At 32.5% G+C, this 22,210-nt stretch overlaps 2 protein-coding genes across 2 annotated transcripts; both read left to right on the top strand.

Moving 5' to 3' along the window:
• Positions 1–4,067: 4,067 nt before the first annotated feature.
• Positions 4,068–5,284, top strand: LOC128127350 (xyloglucan endotransglucosylase protein 1-like). The gene is made up of 3 exons (XM_052765818.1): positions 4,068–4,340; positions 4,467–4,660; positions 4,752–5,284. Exons 1-3 carry the CDS (start codon positions 4,068–4,070, stop codon positions 5,146–5,148), a joined length of 864 nt encoding a protein of 287 aa, XP_052621778.1. The 3' UTR covers positions 5,149–5,284.
• Positions 5,285–12,994: 7,710 nt separating this feature from the next.
• On the top strand, positions 12,995–14,222 carry LOC128127463 (xyloglucan endotransglucosylase protein 1-like). The gene is made up of 3 exons (XM_052765939.1): positions 12,995–13,273; positions 13,400–13,593; positions 13,685–14,222. Exons 1-3 carry the CDS (start codon positions 13,001–13,003, stop codon positions 14,079–14,081), a joined length of 864 nt encoding a protein of 287 aa, XP_052621899.1. The 5' UTR covers positions 12,995–13,000; the 3' UTR covers positions 14,082–14,222.
• Positions 14,223–22,210: the final 7,988 nt, after the last annotated feature.

The following is a 22,210-nucleotide window of genomic DNA, read 5'->3' as shown; positions in this document are numbered from 1 at the left end:
TCTATAGGGGAGTTTGTAAATGTATGGTATTACTATGCATTTAGCAAATCGATTCTCCATTTTATTACCATCTTGAAATAGAAGATAAAACTATGTAGGTTGTTATACATGTTATTTGTATTAATAACAGTTGTGATAACTTAGAAGATGAATCCATGAAATCTAAAATGGTGACTTTTATGTAACCCATTAAAGAAATAAGAAACCTTTTTTTTAATAATCTTGTTTTACTTAATTTGCAACCATTTGGATTCTTGGTAAATTAAATGAAAGTGGAAAAGAATCTTGGAGCAATGAAGGAGAAACAAACGTGACTGTCATTGATGGAATCTCTAGTCGAATCAAACATTTAGTCATTTAATATTATATCACTTGCTATTAGTTTTTTAGTATTGTTTTTATAGAGACGAGGCACCTGGGGTAACTGGATGTCTTGCAATAGGTGTAGCATACTTTGGTGTCATAGAATCGACCAAAAAATGGATTGAAGAAACACATCTGAATCTTAGAGGTCATTGGGCTAATATGGAAAGATAAAGGACCAAAGGGACTATATAAAGGATCGGTTGGGTCTCATGTTTCAATTGTTGCATTTGTGGTAGGTAAATTGGTCTGAATACATGTCTTAATTGGAGATGGTGTATTCTTAGGGGAGTTGATAAGATATGATGAAATAGTTTTTGTATTACATTATTTAAGCATTGGAATGATTATTATTATTTGACATACTATATATTTTTAAATGGATTGTCTTTTTTTTTTAATGATATGCTATTTTATGTTATGAGACATTAGGTGTCATCTAATTTGAAAATTATTAAATCCATTCAAAAGAATATTTTTTTAAAACCTTTAAAATTATCTTTCTTTATGACAGGGGCTTTAATGATACACATTGCATGTCGTAAATGCACGTCGTATGGTTACGACACATAAATGCGTGTCGTCTTCCTTTATGATAGGCCCTTCATTGACACGCGTTTGCGTGTCATATGTATCCTTCTATGACATGCAATTCTTGTCATTAATGATACACATTGCATGTCGTAAATGCGTGTCGTATGGTTAGGGCACATAAATGCGTGTCGTCTTCCTTTATGATAGGCCCTTCATTTACACGCATTTGCGTGTCATATGTATCCTTCTATGACATGCAATTCTTGTCATTAAAGGATATTTTTCTATTAGTGTATTTATCTAAAAATTAAGGTCCGAAATTTTAACTTTGTTACAAAAGATGCAAGCACAAATGAAAACTTAATAAAAATACAATAATTGCATATTAGGCTCAAATAGACTGCAACATATAAGTTTTAACACCAAAATGGGTAAAAATGTGCTAAATCAAGAAGATTTCATATATATTTGTCGATGATTTGTATTAAATCCTTAATGAACTGGAAGCCAACGTTGAATAGCTAATATATGCTTGTATGTATTTATACATTTGAGACATGCATAACTATTAGATGTCAGTTTGAAACTAAATATCATGTTGTTTTCAGACTAATCTAATGTTTTGTTACTATAGTTTCAATCTCTCCAGTAAATATCCATTATGTTCACATGGTAGATACATGTTCATCCAATTCATGATACCATTCTTTTTCTTGGTTTCTTTCAATAAATCCGTTAAATAAGAAAAAAACTATAACAAATATAAATATTTAGTTATCACCATTAAATGGTAATTTTTTTATGTAGCCTCTTTAAAGAGGTTCCTCGTCCTCAAACAACATCTTCAATTTCACACCTACAGTAAGTTGCAGTCACAACATCAATCCTATGAGGAATTTACTTTCCCTTCCAAATTTCAAGAGCTCAATCAAGATCCCAACCTTTTCTTTTTATGATAACCTTTAATTAACATTAAGAATGTGATTGCTAAAAATATAATTGTCCATAATATAATAATGGATAAAGTATAATGAATTAAGAATAAATAATCTCCAAAAACAAATTGTAGGTTTCCTTCCTATATTTCTTTCTTCAATACAAGTAGAGTTGCGTTTGATCCATTTCTTATAAATCTCTTATTCGTACAAGTGATGCTTTCATTTAAAGGGAAAACCGAGGAAGGAGAGGGAAATCACAATTTTAGATTAATTGGTTCAATTTAGTAATGAAACTTAATGAAAAAGAAGATGTTTGGGGAAATTTGCATCCGGTTTTACCATCATTAAGTGTTACCACCGAAATAGGTAAAAAAGTTGGAAATTTACATAGATTTCATATGTGTTTGTCGATGAGATTGTTACTTGAGGTGTCTGGTGTTCATTTCGACTTCATGGTCGTTATAGAGACAAAGTATGGACTCCTGTTGCGGAGTGGCTACAAGGAAAAACTTCACAATAACTTTAGGTGTAAGTTGTACTAAAATGCTAAACAAGTACTATTTGTGTTAAAACTTTAGTCCAGAATTTTAACTTTGTTACAGAAGATGCGAGCAAATATGAAAACTAAAACAAAATACAATAATTGCATATTGGGCTCAAATAGACATCAACATATAAGTGTTAACACCTAAACAGGTACAAATTTGCTATATTAGTGAGATTTTATATATCTTTGTTTACGATCTTTACTAAATCGTTGATCAATTAGAAGTCTATCATTATTGGTTCCCTTCACCGATGGATATATAGGTATATATTTATAGATACCAGACATATGTAATTACTAGATGTCGGTTTGACACTAAATATCATGTTGTTTTCAGACTAATGTAATGTTTTGTTACGATAATTTCAATCCTCGTGTAGATATCCATTATGTTCGCATGGTAGATAAATGTTCATCCCATTCATGATACCTTTTTTTTTTCTTGATTTCTTTCAATGAATCCATGAAATTTAAGAAAAAAAAATCTATAAAATATATAAATATTCAATTATCAACATTACAAGGTTATGACTAAGACAAATTTTTTTAACTGCTATTATTTCCCTATAAACATGCATTTTAGATTGCAACACATTTGAGAACTCAAAAAAACCAATAATTGTAAATTTCTAAGTTTCCCTCTTTAAGGAGTGTGGTCGACCTCAAATGTCATCTTCGGTTTCACACCTACAGTAAATTATAACATCTATGTACTTGTTCAAGCTTATCACGAATTTACATTCCTTCTAAAAATTGAAGAACTCAACCAAGATCTCAACCTTTCTAAAGAAATCAATATATGACGACATTTAATAAAGTTTAAGAATGTGATACTTAAGAAATATAATTGTACATAATATAATAATAGAGAGTGTTGAATGGACTAAGAATAAATTAATAATCTCAAAGAACATATTGTAGCTTTCCTTACCATGTTTCTTTTTTCAATGTAAATGAAGTTGAGTTTGACCAATTTCTTATAAATCTCCCATTCCGTACAAGTGATGCTTTCATTTAAAGGGGAAGCCGAGGAGGGAGAAGGAAACCGAAATTTTGGATAAAATGGACGAATTTTGTAATAAAACTAAATGAAAAGGAAAATTTTTGGGGAATTTGCGTACGGATTTATCATCAATAAGTGTTAACACCGAAATGGATAAAATGTTGATAATTTAGCAAGATTTCATATGTGTTTGTCGACGAAATGTATTAAATGGTTAATCAATTGGTAGTCCGTTGCTGCGGATGGTTCCCTTTACCGACATATATATAATTAGTTTTTTTTAATAGTGTTAAATGCGATTGATAAATGTTTTAAATGCGTTTTTAAAGATTTGATTTTCCCAGCTTACAAATTATTAAAACAATTTTATTTTACGTATGATGTCAACCACCGGTCCAAATATGACAAATTTGCATATTTTGAGTTGCCAGGCGTATAGAAAAAAAAACCCACCGCTCCTGCCCATGTCCAGAAGAATAATGTGAGTTGGCACGCGTTAATAGATGTTGATGCATCCATTAGCCACCATGACATCCTTCAGTAAGAAGGATGGTTCCTGTTGAAAATTGTCAACGTAGCCACACCTACATATATAAACGATATCAGTACTACTTCTCACAAACATAACATCTCTCTCTCTCTCTCTCTCTCTCTCTCTCTCTCTCTCTCCTTACAAACAATAATGGCAAAGTCGAACTCTAATCTTTGTGCAGTTGTTCTTTTAATATCAATTCTAATAGTAGCAGCATCAGCAGGGAGTTTTTACGATGACATGGACATCAGTTTTGGGGGTGAACGTGCTAAAATTCTGAATGGAGGTCAGGATCTTTCACTTTCACTCGACCAATACTCTGGATCGGGTTTCCAGTCGAAGCACGAGTACCTGTTTGGAAGGTTCGACATGCAACTCAAACTAGTACCAGGCAATTCTGCTGGCACCGTCACCACATTCTACGTGAGTACCATCGATCGGTTCCAATCTTGAATTTCATATCTGAATTATATATATATTGTGATCACTCATTTGTATTAATCTTTTAAAGGCTGATAATAACCATGTCTTTGTATTAAATCACATTAGTTGTCATCACAAGGTGCGGGTCACGATGAGATCGACTTCGAGTTCTTGGGCAACTCCACGGGAAACCCTTACACAATTCACACCAATGTGTATTCACAAGGGAAAGGAAACAAAGAACAGCAGTTCCACCTTTGGTTTGACCCTACTGCAGCCTTCCACACCTATACCATCGTATGGAACAGTCTAAGAATTATGTAAGTCACGCATCCAACATAAACATTAATTGGTTCTCTTCCTTTCTCATGTTTTTCTGCTGTTCCTATATAAAGCTCTTTGTCTCTGCAGTTTCTTGATAGATAACATACCAGTAAGGGTGTTCAATAACAATGATGCTGCTGGAGTCCCATTTCCCAAGAGCCAACCCATGAGGGTGTATGCCAGCCTATGGAACGCGGATGACTGGGCAACCCAAGGTGGGAGTGTGAAGACCGACTGGACTAATGCGCCTTTCACCGCGTCATACAGGAAATTCAATGCCAATGCCAAAAAAGTTGGTCCCAATTCAGTATCTACAAGCTCCATAAATGATAACCAGTCATGGAGTACCCAAGGACTTGATGCAGCCGGCCGAAACAGGATCCGATGGGTGCAAACCAAGCACATGATCTACAACTACTGCAACGACCGCAAACGGTTTCTCAATGGTATTTCAGCGGAATGCAAGACCTCTAGATTCCTTTAAGCCTGCTTTCTAACTTGATATCCATATTTTTTATTTTTTATTGATCAATTTCTGATCTTGATGATTATTTATTCTTTGATTCATTGTAAACATTCAAATTGAAATTACAAATAAATACACAAGTATAAGATTCCAATTTCACTTTAAAAAATACATTCTATAACACACACTACAATAATTGAAATGTCATTTTTGTTCATTTCTAATTATATAGTTTAGTTGCTCAAAATTAGAAGTCATTAATAAAAACATTATAATTTCTAAAACCCTTTTTCCTTCGACACTGCATACAAATTTCGTTACGTGTAGAATTAACAACAAAAAATGATGCTCGTGGTCTATCATTGTTTTCGATTGGAAACGTTGTATATGGTTGAAATTTGTGCAATGGTGGAAATGTGTTTATTGAAGAAACACAGACATTTACTTTTTGACACAAAGACATAGGCATGTGAGTGAGTGATAGATGAAGATGTTAACTTTGAAATGAAGAATTCCGAATTTGAAAAGTGTGATTTTTGACATTTGTAATAAATGTATTCTTGGAAAGCAATAGAAAGTTGCATTTGTGAAGACGGGTAGAAACAAGCAAGAGATGGCTAAATTCACATATGCCGCAGTTAATTGTAACTTCATCTATGATATGTTATGCACTAGACCTTATATTGTAATGTAGTGGGAGGCATTAGCAGTTTTATGTCAAATAAAAGAAAAAAAATTGGGAAGGGATGAAATGGTCGTTATGCTATTTGAAAAGCACTTATGTGGTTTCCTTTTGCTTTTAGAAGAAAGAAACTAGTCTTAAAAGGCTTCAGTGATGTAGATAAGGGAGGTTCTAGATATTTAGGGAAAACCATAATAGGGTTTTTGTATACCATTGTGGGTATAACCATCAGTTGGATATCCATACTTTGGAAAGAGTATTCATCTATTAACTAAAGAAGCATAATGAATGGAAATTGAAAAAATTGTCCTTAGAACTTATTGGTTGAAGTTTTTCATATTAGATTTGGACAAAAAAAAAGGACTATGTCCTACTTTATTAGAACCATAGTGTATTTCACATTTCAAAGAATCTAATCATTCATGAAAGAACAAAATATGTGTAGATGAACTACCACTTTATCAAACAATCAATAAGCCATTGGACTCAGAACCTGAAGAAGATCCTTGGTACTAAGAATCTAGTAGACATGTTTTCCAAGGCAATCATGTTACAAAAGTTGAATCTATGTAAAGCTTCAATTGGCTACTAGATAGTTGGAAAGATAATTGGAAAGAAGGAAGGCCTATAGAGAGATGTGGTTAACAAAGATTAAGTTTAGGTGGCGGAAGATTGGTTGATCATTTCCTAACTAGGATATTGTGAGTTGAGGAGCCTGATCTTTCTTTCAACGACATTGTCGCTATGAAGATAAAGGAAAGGGCTCTAGTTACGGAGTTGCTACAAGGAAAGACTTCCCGATAACTTTTGGTGTAAGTTGTATAAAAAGATAAGAAAGTACTATCGCTGCTAGAAAACAGTCCTTTAATTGCATGCAAACCATGACACACACTGATTTATGATATGTAAAATTGTATGCCCTAAAAATAATGTCAGCTCTCCCAAAACTTGAAGCATTTAGGACACGCATTTTTGCGTGCTGTAATATTAGTGTAACAAAAAAAAAAAAATACATGGAGGGTACCTATCAAAACAAGCATGCCATATAAGCATGTCATTTTATAATTTTTCATGTAGAAAAACACACGTTTCCCATCCTTAAATAACTAAGGGGGGTGGGGGGGATGAAATCCCCAAAAAATTAAAAACCCCATAGCCTTATTCTCTAATCATCTTCCATTCGTCATTTTTATGTCTATGATGCGTCTCCTCCTTCTTCTGTAAAATCATCTACCAAAGAAACCTAATGGCATTTCGTGGTTGTGGATCTCCCTTTCATCTTATTGCAGCTCTGCAACCATGGTATCAACTCCAACCTTCCTATGAACACAATACATATTCGTGTTTAGGTTTTTAGGGTTCATTAAATCTCGTTGTTTACATACATCATATCTTATTCTCTCTTTCTTCTTCATTAACCCTCGTTCCCTCATGACTCCTCTGACCTGGCCGCCTAAAATCTTCCCTCCACTGTGCAATTGTCTTTTCCGAAGTAAAGGTTGTTACTAGAGACCAGAGTGAGCATTGATGTCGCATAAGCCTGAGTGAGCCTCAATAACTTGGTAATAACTAATTCGCTTGTTAATTATATTATATATTTTTTTTAACTTTTTAGGTTTGAAATATTGATTATGATTGGAAATTAGAAATTGGCAATTGGAAATTGTTTTCTTTTGTTACAAAATCCGATTGTTACTTTTTAATTAGTTTGATGTTTTTTTTTGGTGTTTTAGTGTTAACGTTCTTAATTTTCCATTAGGTTTGTGCTTTTTATTACGAAAAAGACTATAGATAGTTTATTTTCATGTAGTAGCTTTTGCTTGCTAAATTTGCTGTAGGGGAGTTTGTAAATGTATGGTATTACTATCCATTTAGCAAATCGATTCTCCATTTTATTACCATCCTGAAATAGAAGATAAAACCTTGTAGGTTGTTATACATGTTATTTGTATTAAAAACAGTTGTGATAATTTGGAAGATGAATCCATGAAAGCTAAAATTGTGACTTCTATTTAACCCATTAAAGAAATAAGAAAGCTTTTTTTAATAATCTTGTTTTATTTAATTTGCAACGATTTGGATTTTAGGTAAATCAAATGAAAGCGGAAAATAATCTAGGAGCAACATTTATTCATTTAATATTATATCACTTGCTATTAGTTTTTGAGTATTGTTTTTTATAAAGAGGTGACACCTAGGGTAACTGGATCTCTTGCAATAGGTGTAACATACTTTGGTGTCATAGAGTCAACCAAAAAATGGATTGAAGAAACACATCTGAATCTTGGAGGTCACTTGGCCAATATGGAATGATAAAGGACCAAACGGACTATATGAAGTATCGGTTGGGTCTCATGTTTCAATTGTTGCATTTTTAGTAGGTAAATTGGTCTGAATACATGTCTTAATTGGAGATGGTGTATTGTTAGGGGAATTCATAAGATATATATTGAAATAGTTTTTGTATTACATTTATTTAAGCATTGGAATAATTATTGTTATTTGACATACTATACATTTTTAAATGGATTGTCTTTTTTTATATGATATGCTATTTTATATTTTGAGACATTAACTGTAATCCAATTTGAAAATTATTAAATATGTATAGCAAAATATATATTTTTTAAATATTTAAAATTATGACAAATAAAAATGTGTGTCGTCTTTCTTTATGACAGGGGCTTTAATGATACGCATTGCGTGTCGTAAAATGTGCGTCGTATGGTTACGAAACATAAATGTGTGTCGTTTTCCTTGATGACAGGGCCTTCTTTGACACACATCTGCGTGTCATCTGTACCCTTTTATGACACACAATGCGTGTCATTAAATGATATTTTTCTACTAGGTATTTATCTAAAAATTAAGGTCTGCAATTTTAACTTTGTTACAGAAGATGCACGCACAAATGAAAACTTAATAAAAATACAATAATTGCATATTGGGCTCAAATAGACTTCAACATATAAGTTTTAACACCAAAATGGATAAAGATATGCTAAATTAGGAAGATTTCACATCTGTTTGTCGATGATCTGTACTAAATCCTTAATCAACTAGAAGTCCAAGGTTGATGGTTCCCTTTACGGATGGATACATAGCCAATATATGATTGTACATATTTATACATTTGAGACATACGTAACCATTAGATGTCAGTTCGACATTGAATATCATGTTGTTTTTAGACTAATCTTATGTTTTGTTACGATAGTTTCAATCTCTCTTGTAGATATCCATTATGTTCACATGGTAGACACATGTTCATCCCATTCAAGATACCATTTTTTCTTGGTTTCTTACAATGAATCCGTTAAACTTAAGGAAAAACTATAACAGTTCAGTTATCACTATTAAAAGGAAATATAGGATTTTTGTAGGAAGTATTCAAACATTTTCATCAAACAATTGCAAACTTTTTCATAAAACAAATGCGAACTTTTGACACTAAAATACTTATGAACTCACCAACTTAAATGTTGATTCTCTGTTTCAAAATAACCTGTATTCTCAAGTCACAAGTAGACAGGTACACTAGACAAGGTTTTGAGAAGACGGAGCATGTTCAAGACTCGTCTTTTATTTTGATATATTTTTGGTGTCTTACAACTATACACAGAACACACATGTATAAACTATATTATTAATGCATTAGATGTTGTTGCTTGTTTTACTATTATGCATTGTTATGATACTGTACATGACGTCCTCCACCCCCGAACGTTTCTGCCGTTCTCGGTTTGGGGGTTTGACATGAAACATGTGAACCAAAAACATATAAAGAGGTTGTTTCTGAGCTAAATTGGGTCAAAGCAATGAATGAAGAAATGGAGGCTTCGTATAGAAATCTTACATGGGAAATAATTGATCTTCCTAAACATAGAAAGCCAATTGGATGTAGGTGGATATATAAAATTAAATATAAATCAAATAGAGAAATTAAGAGATACAAAGCTAGGCTTGTTGCAAAAGGGTATAGTCAACGAGAGGGTATAGACTATGATGAGACATTTTCTCAAGTTGAAAAGACTGTTACTGTTAGGATTGTTATTAATTTAGTTGTTAATAAATCTTTGCGTCTTTATCAACTTGACATTGATAATGCTTTTCTTTATGGTGATTTAATTGAAGATGTTTATATGAGTTTGCCTAATGGATATCACTCAATTAATGATAATAAATTTTGCAAACTTGTCAAACCTTTATATAGGCTTAAACATGCACCTAGAAAATGGAATGAGATGTGTTCTTCTCTTTCAAGTTTTAGTTTTATTCAAAGCATAAATGATTACTCTTTGTTTGTTTGGTCAAAAGGTGATACTTTTGTTATATTACTTGTATATGTGGATAATATCATTTTAACAAGCAATTGTATTTGTGAAATCAATTGTGTGAAGGATTTTCTTAAGTCTCAGGTTTTAATTAAAGACTTTGGAGAATTAAAATATTTTCTAGGCATAGAGGTCATGTCTGTTAATGGTGGTATCTGTTTAAATCAAGAAAAATCTAGTTATTCCAAAGCATTGTGATATATAGTTCTCACAGTTTTGTTAATATTTCTGAATTTCAGAAACTTATAATAGGTAAGCTCATTTATTTAACTGTTGCTAGACTAAATATTGCTTATGATGTTCAAATTCTTAGTCAACATATGCATAAACCTCATAAGTCCCATTTGAACAATGCTTTCGGTTGTCGAGGTATTTAAAGTCTAATCCAAGAAAAAAATGTTTTTATTCATAAATATAATGTTTTGATCTTGTTGGATATTTTGATGTTGACTGGGCCAAGTGCGTACCGCTAGAAGACTAATAATAGGGTACTTAGTTTATCGGAGAGTTTCTCTTATTTCCTAGAAAAGTAAGAAACAAAGTATGGTGTCCAGATCTTCCACTGAATCTAAATACCATGCTTTGGGGTCTGCTATTTGTGAAATTTTGTGGGTATTAAAATTTTTATTTGATCTTGGTTTTAAAAATTTAACTCTAGTTAATTTTTTTTGTGATAATGAGTCTACAATCCAATTAGCTGTTAAACTAGTTTTTCATGAAAAATTGAAGCATTTTGAAGTAGATGTTCATTTTGTTAGGAAAAAGAACTGATAATGGTATTGTTGAAGTTGTTAAGGTTGACTCTTATGATTACAATGCTCACATTCTTACAAAATCTTTAGTTTCGTTTCAACATGAATATTTTCAAAAAGATTGGGTCTTATTGACATTTTTATGATAAATGATTAAAATGTTAAGTTTGAGAAGGGGTTATGTTATATATATATATATATATATATATATATATATATATATATATATTTATTTATTTAAGCACAACATTTTGTAATTTCGGGATAGTTTGGTCAATTTTTGTATTGACGTTATTATGCATGGGTTGTTGTGTAAGTTTCTTATTGCAAATGCGAGTTTGTCGATCCACCAGGTCACTTTTCATGATCCGGGTATATATGCTTGTTGGTCAGCTGGCTCGTCTCAATCATATGATGCATTCTGTAGATTGCTATATCTTTTCTCTCTAACTCTCGATTAGGGTTTTCTGTATTATCAAGGGTTTGTATTTCCGATTACAGTAAAATCATTTTGTGTATACGTTAGAGTGTGAGCTATGTAGTGATGATTTCCTTTGTAAGTATTGTTGTACAAACGAACTGGTTTATGGTGAATAAATTGTCCATGTCGGGAAGTTCTTGAGTTTTTACTTTTCTAAGAATATATTTGTACGTATTTATAGAGTTGAGATAAAAGAACTGGTCTTCTGTGAATATCCATTATGTTCACATGGTAGATACATGTTCATCACATGCAAGATACCATTTTTTTCTTGGTTTCTTTCAATGAATCTGTTAAATTTAAAGAAGAAAACTACAACATATATAAATATTCAACTATCACCATCAAAAAGTTATGACTAAGGCAAAAAAATTTAGCTGCTATTATTTTCCCTATAAAATTGCTGTTTAGATTACAACACATTTAAAAACTCAAAAAGACAAATAACGGTAAATTTCTTAGTTACCCTCTTCAAGGAGTGTCCTCGTCCTCAAACATCATCTTCAATTTCACACCTACAGTAAATATTGCAGTCACAACATCTATGTACTTGTTAAAGCCTATGACGAATTTACTTTCATTGCCAAATTTCAAGAACTCAATCAAGATCCTAACATTTCCAAAGAAATCAATATATGATGACTTTTAATTAGTTTTAAGAATGTGACAATTAAGAAATATAATTGTGCATAATATAATAATAGATAGAGTTCCGAATGAACCAAGAATAAATCATCACAAAGAACAGATTGTAGGTTTCCTTCCCATATTTCTTTATTCAATGTACATAGAGTTGAGTTTGATCCAATTCTTATAAATCTTTTATTCCTTACAAGTGGTGCTTTCATTTAATGTGGAAACCGAGGGAAACCAAAATTTTAGATAAAATGGAGGAATTTGGTAACCAACTTAAATGAAAAGGTAGATGTTTGGGGAATTTGCCTACGGTTTTATCATCAATAAGATGGTTCCTTTTACAGAGGGATTTATAATTAGTTTTTTAATAGTGTGAAATGTGATTGTAAATGTTGTAAATGCGTTTTTAAAGATTTGATTTTCCCAACTTATTAACAATTAAAACAAGTGTATTTTACCTATGATGTCAACCACCGGTCCAAATATGACAAATTTGCAAAATTTGAGTTGGCAGACGTTTAGAAAAAAATAAAGAAAAAACCCCACCGCTCCTGCCCATGTCCAGAACCAGAAGAATAATGTGAGTTGTCACGCGTCAATAGATATTGGTGCATCCATTAGCCATCATGACATCCTTCAGTAACAAGGATGGTTCCTGTTGAAAATCGTCAACGTAGCCACACCTATATATATATATATATATATATATATATATATATATATATATATATATATATATATATATATATATATATATATATATATATATATATATATATATATATATATATATATATATATATATATATATATATATATATATATATATATATATATATATATATATATATATATATATATATATATATATATATATATATATATATATATATATATATAAACGATGTCAGTACTACTTCCCACAAACATAACATCTCTCTCTCTCTCTCTCTCTCTCTCTCTCTCTCTCTCCATACAAACAATAATGGCAAAGTCGAACTCTAATCTTTGTGCAGTTGTTCTTTTAATATCAATTCTAATAGTAGCAGCATCAGCAGGGAGTTTTTACGATGACATGGACATCAGTTTTGGGGGTGAACGTGCTAAAATTCTGAATGGAGGTCAGGATCTTTCACTTTCACTCGACCAATACTCTGGATCGGGTTTCCAGTCGAAGCACGAGTACCTGTTTGGAAGGTTCGACATGCAACTCAAACTAGTACCAGGCAATTCTGCTGGCACCGTCACCACATTCTACGTGAGTACCATCGATCGGTTCCAATCTTGAATTTCATATCTGAATTATATATATATTGTGATCACTCATTTGTATTAATCTTTTAAAGGCTGATAATAACCATGTCTTTGTATTAAATCACATTAGTTGTCATCACAAGGTGCGGGTCACGATGAGATCGACTTCGAGTTCTTGGGCAACTCCACGGGAAACCCTTACACAATTCACACCAATGTGTATTCACAAGGGAAAGGAAACAAAGAACAGCAGTTCCACCTTTGGTTTGACCCTACCGCAGCCTTCCACACCTATACCATCGTATGGAACAGTCTAAGAATTATGTAAGTCACGCATCCAACATAAACATTAATTGGTTCTCTTCCTTTCTCATGTTTTTCTGCTGTTCCTATATAAAGCTCTTTGTCTCTTCAGTTTCTTGATAGATAACATACCAGTAAGGGTGTTCAATAACAATGATGCTGCTGGAGTCCCATTTCCCAAGAGCCAACCCATGAGGGTTTATGCCAGCCTGTGGAACGCGGATGACTGGGCAACCCAAGGTGGGCGTGTGAAGACCGACTGGACTAATGCGCCTTTCACCGCGTTATACAGGAAATTCAATGCCAATGCCAAAAAAGTTGGTCCCAATTCAGTATCTACAAGCTCAATAAATGATAACCAGTCATGGAGTACCCAAGGACTTGATGCAGCTGGCCGAAATAGGATCCGATGGGTGCAAACCAAGCACATGATCTACAACTACTGCAACGACCACAAACGGTTTCCCAATGGTATTTCAGCGGAATGCAAGACCTCTAGATTCCTTTAAGCCTGTTTACTAACTTGATATCCATATTTTTTATTCTTTATTGATCGATTTCTGATCTTCATGATTATTTATTCTTTGATTCATTGTAAACATTCAAATTGAAATTACAAATAAATACACAAGTATAAGATTCCATTTACACTTTAAAAACGCATTGTCTAACAGCACACTACAATAATTGAAATATCTTTTTCGTTCATATCTAATTATATAGTTTAGTTGGTCAAAATCAAAAGTCATTAGTAAAAACATTATAATTTCTAAAACATTGTAGAATTGAAAACAAAAAATTTCGTTATGTGTAGAATTAACAACAAAAAATGATCCTCGTGGTCTATCATTGTTTTCGATAGGAAACAGTGTATATGGTTGATATTTGTGCAACAGGGGAAATGTGTTTATTAAAGAAACACATACATTTACTTTATGGTACAAAGACATGGGCATACGACTGAGTGATAGATGAAGATGTTAACTTTGAATCGAAGTATTCCGAATTTGAAAAGTGTGATTATTGACTTTTGAAATAAATGAATTCTTGGAAAGCAATAGAAAGTTATCTTTGTGAAGACATGTAGAAACAAGGAAGAAATGGCTAAAGTCCCTTATGCCTCAGTTAATTGTAACTTTATGTATGGTACGCTATGCACTAGACCATTAATTGTAATGTAGTGTCAAATACAAGAAAAGTAATTAGGAAGGGATGAAGCGTCTGTTATGCTACTTGAAAAGCACTTATGTGGTTACCTTACCTTTAGAAGAAAGAAACTTATGTGGTTACCTTACCATAATAGTGTTTTTGTATACCATTGTGGGTATAACCATCAGTTGGATATCCAAACTTTGGAAAGAGTATCCATCTATTAACCATAGAAGCTTACTGAATGGAAATTGAAAAAATTGTACTTAGAACTTATCTGGTTGAAAATTTTCATCTTAGATTTGGGCACAAAAAAGACTGTGTCCTACTTTATTAAAACCATAGTGCATTTCACCTTTCAAAGAATCTAATCATTCATGATAGAACAAAATATGTGTAGATGAAGTAACGGTTTATCAAACAATCAATAAGCCATTGGACTTGGAACCCGAAGAAGATCCTTGGTACTAAGAATCTAGTAGACATGTTTTCCAAGGCAATCATGCTACAGAAGTTGAATCCATGTAAAGCTTCAATTGGTTTCTAGATACTTGGAAAGAAGGAAGGCCTATAGAGAGATGTGGTTAACAAAGATTAAGTTTAGGTGGCAGAAGATTGGGCTATTATTTTCCACCTGGGATATTGAGAGTTGAGGAGCCTGATCTTTCTTTCAACCACATTGTCGCTATGAAGACAAAGGAAAGGGCTCCTATTACGGAGTTGCTATAATGAAAGACTTCTCGGTAACTTTAGGTGTAAGTTGTACTAAAAGATAAAAAAGTAATACCACTACTAGAAAACAACCCTTTAATGACATGCGAACCATGACACGCACTTATTTATGACACTACAAGAAAAAAGTGATTTTGCTAGGAAGGTCCCTATGGAATGTATTTTCGTTGTTAATCTGCAATGGATCGTGATGTGAAATGTCGTTCCATAGCAATGTTGCTACCTCATTGTCTACAAATTTCATTTCTGGTAGCGAGAATGGGACTTGCTAGGGAAAATGCTACTGACTCCATATACGTTGGTATTATGCTACCGAGAGTTCTATGGAAGAAAAATTCGTAGCAACTTTCCAACGACATTTGTTACCAAATCACTTTCCGTTGTATTGCTGCTATGGAATTCATTATCGTGGTTACTATGCAATGAAGTTTGTGACGGAAACCAATTTCATAGTTGAATTGCTATGGAAGTACCATCCGTAGGTATTTGCTAGGGAATTCTGCTATGGAATATGATTTCGTTTGCTTGTTTTGGCATCGAACAAAACACGTAGCTAATTTGTGACGGCATTTGTTTGGATGTTGTATGCCTAATTAATCTTCTTATACTATGGATGAATTATTATTATGATCAATGGAATTTGTAAGATATGGTTTGAATGAAATGTTTTTGAATTGTTAATATGTGTCATAAACTAATGGCTAAAAAATGTAAAAATGAATTATAAAGTAGATATTGTTGGCAAGCGGACTCGAACATATGCTTATGCTAGAAAAGGGCGCGGTTAAGCCAGTTGTGCTAATCAAGTTGTGTATAATTTCATGAAAACATAGTATATAAAAAATAATTAACAACGAATTCATTTCAAACTTATTTTTAATTACATTAACTGGACATGATAAAGTATATAATCTATGTAGATTATTTTCTTTAATAACAAATTCATTACAAACTTATTTTTAATTACATTAACTATACTTCATCACAAAAAATAACATGGGTTTTACGTATACTTCATCCTACTCAAACAACATAGCAATCAAAAATGACTAAAATGCCCTTTTAAAAAAATGATGTAAACACAAAACAAAAATAAAATTATAGCCACTTTCATACTCTTCGGCTTTACAGTCAATAGTTTTACATTTTGACATAAAAAACACAAAAAACATCCCGGGGCAAATCCTGGGCTTTCTTCCTAGTTTTCATTTATGTAATGATATTAAACCAAATGACAAATTAACTTCATTTGAAAAAAAAACATTAAACACGAAAGCATCTTGTCATTATCTTCTTCCTCCTCTTCTTCTTCCTCCTCTTGTTCTTCATTGCTCGATGTACTATACTCACAACTACCTACGCTGTCAGAAATACCATCATTGTCGTCCTCATGAATTTCACCTTCTTCATCAATATTATTTTCATTATCTAAACCGTTGCTTGACATTTCGTGATCATCATAATTGTTTATATTGGCTACACTTGGTATGATGATTTCATTTGATTCAACTTCATCTTCTTGGAATGCAACGTCTTTCTGATGATGATTTTCATCGGTCTAACCACGAGGTTTAACTTTAAATACATCCCACCAGTCCGAGTTGTTTGTTTTCAAAATTGGGTAAGGAATGTAACACCCTTGAGTGGCTTGCATGGCTAAAACAAATAGTTCGAACTTGTTGTATTTTCTTTTGACATTTATCTCGACCAAGTTATATTGTTTGTGAACCTTAACTCCTATGTTAGGTGTTGGATCGTACCAATGACATTTAAACAAAACTGCGGTTTTAATTGGGTAACCAGGGTACTCGACTTCTAAAATTTCCTCTACCTTACCATAATAATCACCTCCTTAGCTACTAACACACAATCCGCTATTGGTTGTTGATTTGTTCAGACTATGAGTTTCTGTGTGAAACTTGTAACCATTGGCAAAGTATACACTATATAATTTCACTTTTTTGAATGGCATTTTGGAAAGGTCAGATATATACTTGTTGTTTATCGGGATCTTACGTGCCTATATGAAAAATGGTAAAACACTTAATTAGAGTTAATTATAACCATAACAAAAAATAATGATTTTTTTAAAAAATACAAGAATAAAACCCACATAGTTTTGAAACCATACTGCAAAGTTCTTCTCAACTTCAGCTGCAAGGACCTATTCCTTTATATCCCTTATAAGTTCATTCAAATTTTCTTCAAATATTTTGTATCACAATTTGAATAACATTTTGAAGTTACTATGAATGTAATAAACAAAATCATGCGTGTTAATGTTATTAATTCATAGAAATTACACAACAAATGATTATTATAATTAAAATTGATGCAAATGTTACGTACCTAATGTAATGCTTGATTTTATCTTCGTTAAGGTGTATGTAAGTTTGGGCAGCATGTACTTCCTCATCAGACATCATTCTATTCGTGAATCTTCCATAATGACGCCCATGATATGAAAATATATCTAACTTGTCGTGGTTAGCATCCGCTTTCTCATCTCCTCCTCCATTATCATTTCGAGGCAACTTTCTATTACATGTGGGGACACCAGTATTGAAATAATGAGAGCAAAATATTGATGCTTCACGTAGCAAGTATGCGTTAACAACGGACCATTCCACTCGAGCTTTATTTTTCACATCATTTTTCAATTGATTTAGATACCTATGGTGAAGATTATTTAAATCAGCGTACAAAATAGCAACATACATTATGATGTACGATACAAACCTTTCAAATGGATACATCCACCGATATTAGACATGACCGACTATCTTTGCTTCGTATGGAAAATGTACTGGTAAATGTTTCATGGAGTAAAAAATACCAGGGACAAAGATGGTCTCTAATTTACATAGTATTATTGGGATCTCGGTTTCAATCATTTCCATGTCTTTTGCTGTGATTGTTGTTGCTGTTAATGTTTTGAAGAAAATACTCAACTCTGTTAATGCTTCCCACACTTGTTTTGGCAACATCTCACGGAATGCAATTGGCATCAATCTTTGCATAAAAACATGACAATCGTGGCTTTTCATTCGGAATAGTCTACACCCTGTTAAAGCAACACACCTCCCCAAATTAGAAACATAACCATCGGGGAAACACAATTTCTCCACCCATTGGCATATGGCCTTCTTTTGATTTTGCTCCAGAGTGTAGTATGCTCTTTCATTATCTTCGACTCCTTTTCTCTTCCTACAATAGAGCTTCAGATCTCTTCTGGCTGCTACATTGTTCTTCATCTTCCCTTTGACATCCATTATAGTGTAAAAAAAGTTTCAAATAAAATTTTCACAATATGCGTAACATCAAAATTATGTCTAATGAGATTTTTTTCCAATATGGTAAATCCCAAAATATGCTTTTCTTTTTCCAACCATGAGCGCCACATATTATGTTTACATCATCAACATTTAGTTCAGCCACTTTTACCAAACATAATTGTTCAATCTTCCTTAAATTTTGTTCACCATTCTTACTTGGAGGAGGACCTTCTATCATTTCACGATTCTTCTTGAACTTATTTTTATCCTTTCTATATGGGTGATTCGCCTGTAGAAATCTTCTATGGCAGTCAAACCATGACATCTTATTACCATTCTCTAGTCTGAATGCTTGTGTATGTTTCCCACAATGAGGACATGCTAGCTTACCTACTGTAGCCATCCGGACAACATTGCATATGCTAGAAAATCACTTATTTTCCATATCAAAGCTGCTCTTAGATGGAAATTTTGTTTTAAGGATATATCATATGTTACTACGCCTTCTTCCCATAATTGCTCCAACTCTGCAACAATTGGTTGCAAAAATACATCTATTTTATGCTTAGGGTTTGACGGTCCTGTCACAAGGGCAGTCAAAAACATGTAAGGCTCTTTCATGCATATAGAAGTTGGCAAGTTATAAGGTGTTATAATAATATGCTAAGATGAATATTGCTTTCCAAATGCTCCTTGTGGTGCAAACCCATCTGTACTTAGGCTTGATCTTACATTACGTACTTCTGCTGCAAATGAAGGATGACTTTTGTCAAAGTGCTTCTAAGCTTTTGAACCGGATGGATGACACATTACTCCAGCATCATGTCCATGATTCTCAGAGTGCCATCGCATGGAAGTGGCTGTGGCTTCTGAAGCATACAGTCTCTTCAACCTTGGAGTCAAAGGAAAGTAATGGATTTTCTTGAAGGATACGCGAGAACATCTGGCCAAATTTTTTGACCGTTTGTACCTATCTGCATTGCAGAATTTGCACCGACAAAGATCTTGTCTTGACTCCAATATATCATACATCCAGACCTGCATCAGTCAATCATCTCCATGAGCAAACCTAGTGCTTGTATTAACTTTTTGCTCTCGTATAAACTACCTACCATATTATTCTCCTCTGGTAACACATCATTTATCAACTGGAAGATAGTGTCATAACTATGCTCAGGTATGAGATACTCTGATTTTAAATTCAATAGTCTAGCTACAATAGATAGTTGTGTCACTTTTTTTTACATCCAGGCCATAATTCTTTATCGGCTGCATCTAGCATATTAAAGAATTTTTTTTATCTAGTGCATTTGGCTCCTCTTCAGGATCAATATTATTTAAATCAGGAGCCATTGTATCTATGACCATTTCTCTATAAGAACATGCACCTTCTCTAAAATTTGTGTTTGAATCATCAACCCCTAAAAACGTATTGTCATCATCAATTGATGTTTCGCCATGTTTATCCCAAAACCAATATTCGTCAACAAAACCAAACTTGTACAAATGATGTTTAACAATATCAACTTATGTATATGGTATGTTACGACATTTTATGCATGGGCATTTGATTTATCTTCATCCATGAACCTATGTTGAGTGGTAGCAAAATCTATAAATATTTTCACTCCTTGTATGAAAACAAGCGATATACAACTACTATTATCTTTTCTTTCATACATCCATTTTCTACTTGAATTGTTCTTTGTCTTAAATTTGTAAAGTATAAATTTCAATAACACAATATTAATTTTATGTTCATTAATGTTGATTTGAATTCATATATGACATTTGAAGTAAATATATAGTTACCATACAAACATCGCAAAGGTACCTTAACAACGACTTGTTTCACAAAGCTAATGACCAAATGCTGAACAAATCCTCAAAGTTTTCTAATTTGAATGGTTGAATAACTTTTATTATTGGATAAAGTCTTAGAAAATTAGTAGAATGGTTTAATTGAGATCGACACTTGCAGAACACATATTCAAACAAAGTGTGTATCGATTAAAGAACCTTCGACAACCCTTGATTTCAATGTGTTGGATGGATACTAGGTCATATTAGTGGGTCGATATTATTCAGTACCTGGTTAAAACCCATGTAGTATACGGGTAATTATAAATTTAAATAACATTCATAATAAATATAGATATAGATCTACTTATAATATAAATTCTATATATACAATATTTTCCTTTTAATAACGACTTGATTAAATTTTTTTTTATTTCCATAGCAAAAATGGCCCCTTCACTTTAGAGATTGCAAATAGACCAAAGTGCCCTTGAAATCTATATCAAAACTAGGTCACAATGAACTTTTAGTTAGTAAAATGAAAAAGACAAAAATAACATACATATAAAAACTAACATATATATATATATATATATATATATATATATATATATATATATATATATATATATATATTTATATTAACATTTAATAAAGTTAAAAATATGTATTCCCATTACACCAAAATAAACATAAAATATGCATCACTAATTGTGTGAATCAAACAACAATCATATATGTAACTACTCCAAACTAATGTCAAACATCCTAGCAAACTTAACAAAACATCCATCCCACAAACAACCAACTGCATTGATACATAAAAGCTGAATCATAACTGCTCACATAAGGATGCTTTGCACAGCTTCTATGTAAGCCATGGAATTTTATCTGCTTTGATCTCCTTGCCAAGTGGTTTTGAACCTTGTTACAGGTATGCCTTAGATTCCAACTTCTTCTAGTATTAACGTAGGCATTATTTAACACGATCAGAGCTTCTTGCTTCCTTTCAATACCTTCGGCCATCAACATCATTCCCAGAATGAAGATAGCATCCAACTGCCCATGATCAACTGCATCTTGAAGCAACTGTTTCCCTGCTAGTTCTTCCCCTAACATAAAATACTTCGCCTGACATACAATAATTAATCATACAATTATAAAAATACAAATATAAAAAACTAATTGAATTCTTAATTATCCGATTGCTTAAAAGAAGAGTACCATTCCATCGTTGAAGAGTATGTGTGGGTTGTTCAACTTTTTGCATTTGCTTATGACTTCATATTGTTGAATACTTAATGGACGAAACCTTAATCGATTTGTGTCTATGATTTTATATATTGCGTCTGATGTTATAGAATCCCTAAAGAGTTTGCAACTATAATTCACAAATCAACAAAATTAATCTATTAAACACTAAATTAAATATGTATATAAGTATAATATAAGTAATGCACATCATACTTACACTAACTGGCACTTAAAAGCATCGATTGGTGAATTTCCTCCAACCGTAGTTACTATTTTTTCGATCAAGTACGACAACAAAGTAGTAATTCTTTTTCATTGTTGTCTTGTTTGCATTCTTTCTGATGAACATCTCGCTGCCATTATGTTGAAATGCGTCTAGTGTAATTCAAATTATATAACAACAACGATTTTAGGGTTTATTGATCAAC

This window comes from Lactuca sativa, chromosome 7 (assembly GCF_002870075.4).
Source record: "Lactuca sativa cultivar Salinas chromosome 7, Lsat_Salinas_v11, whole genome shotgun sequence".
NCBI lineage: Eukaryota > Viridiplantae > Streptophyta > Magnoliopsida > Asterales > Asteraceae > Lactuca > Lactuca sativa.
Note: the sequence above shows the minus strand (reverse complement) of the source record. Positions and strands in the feature narration are given on the sequence as shown.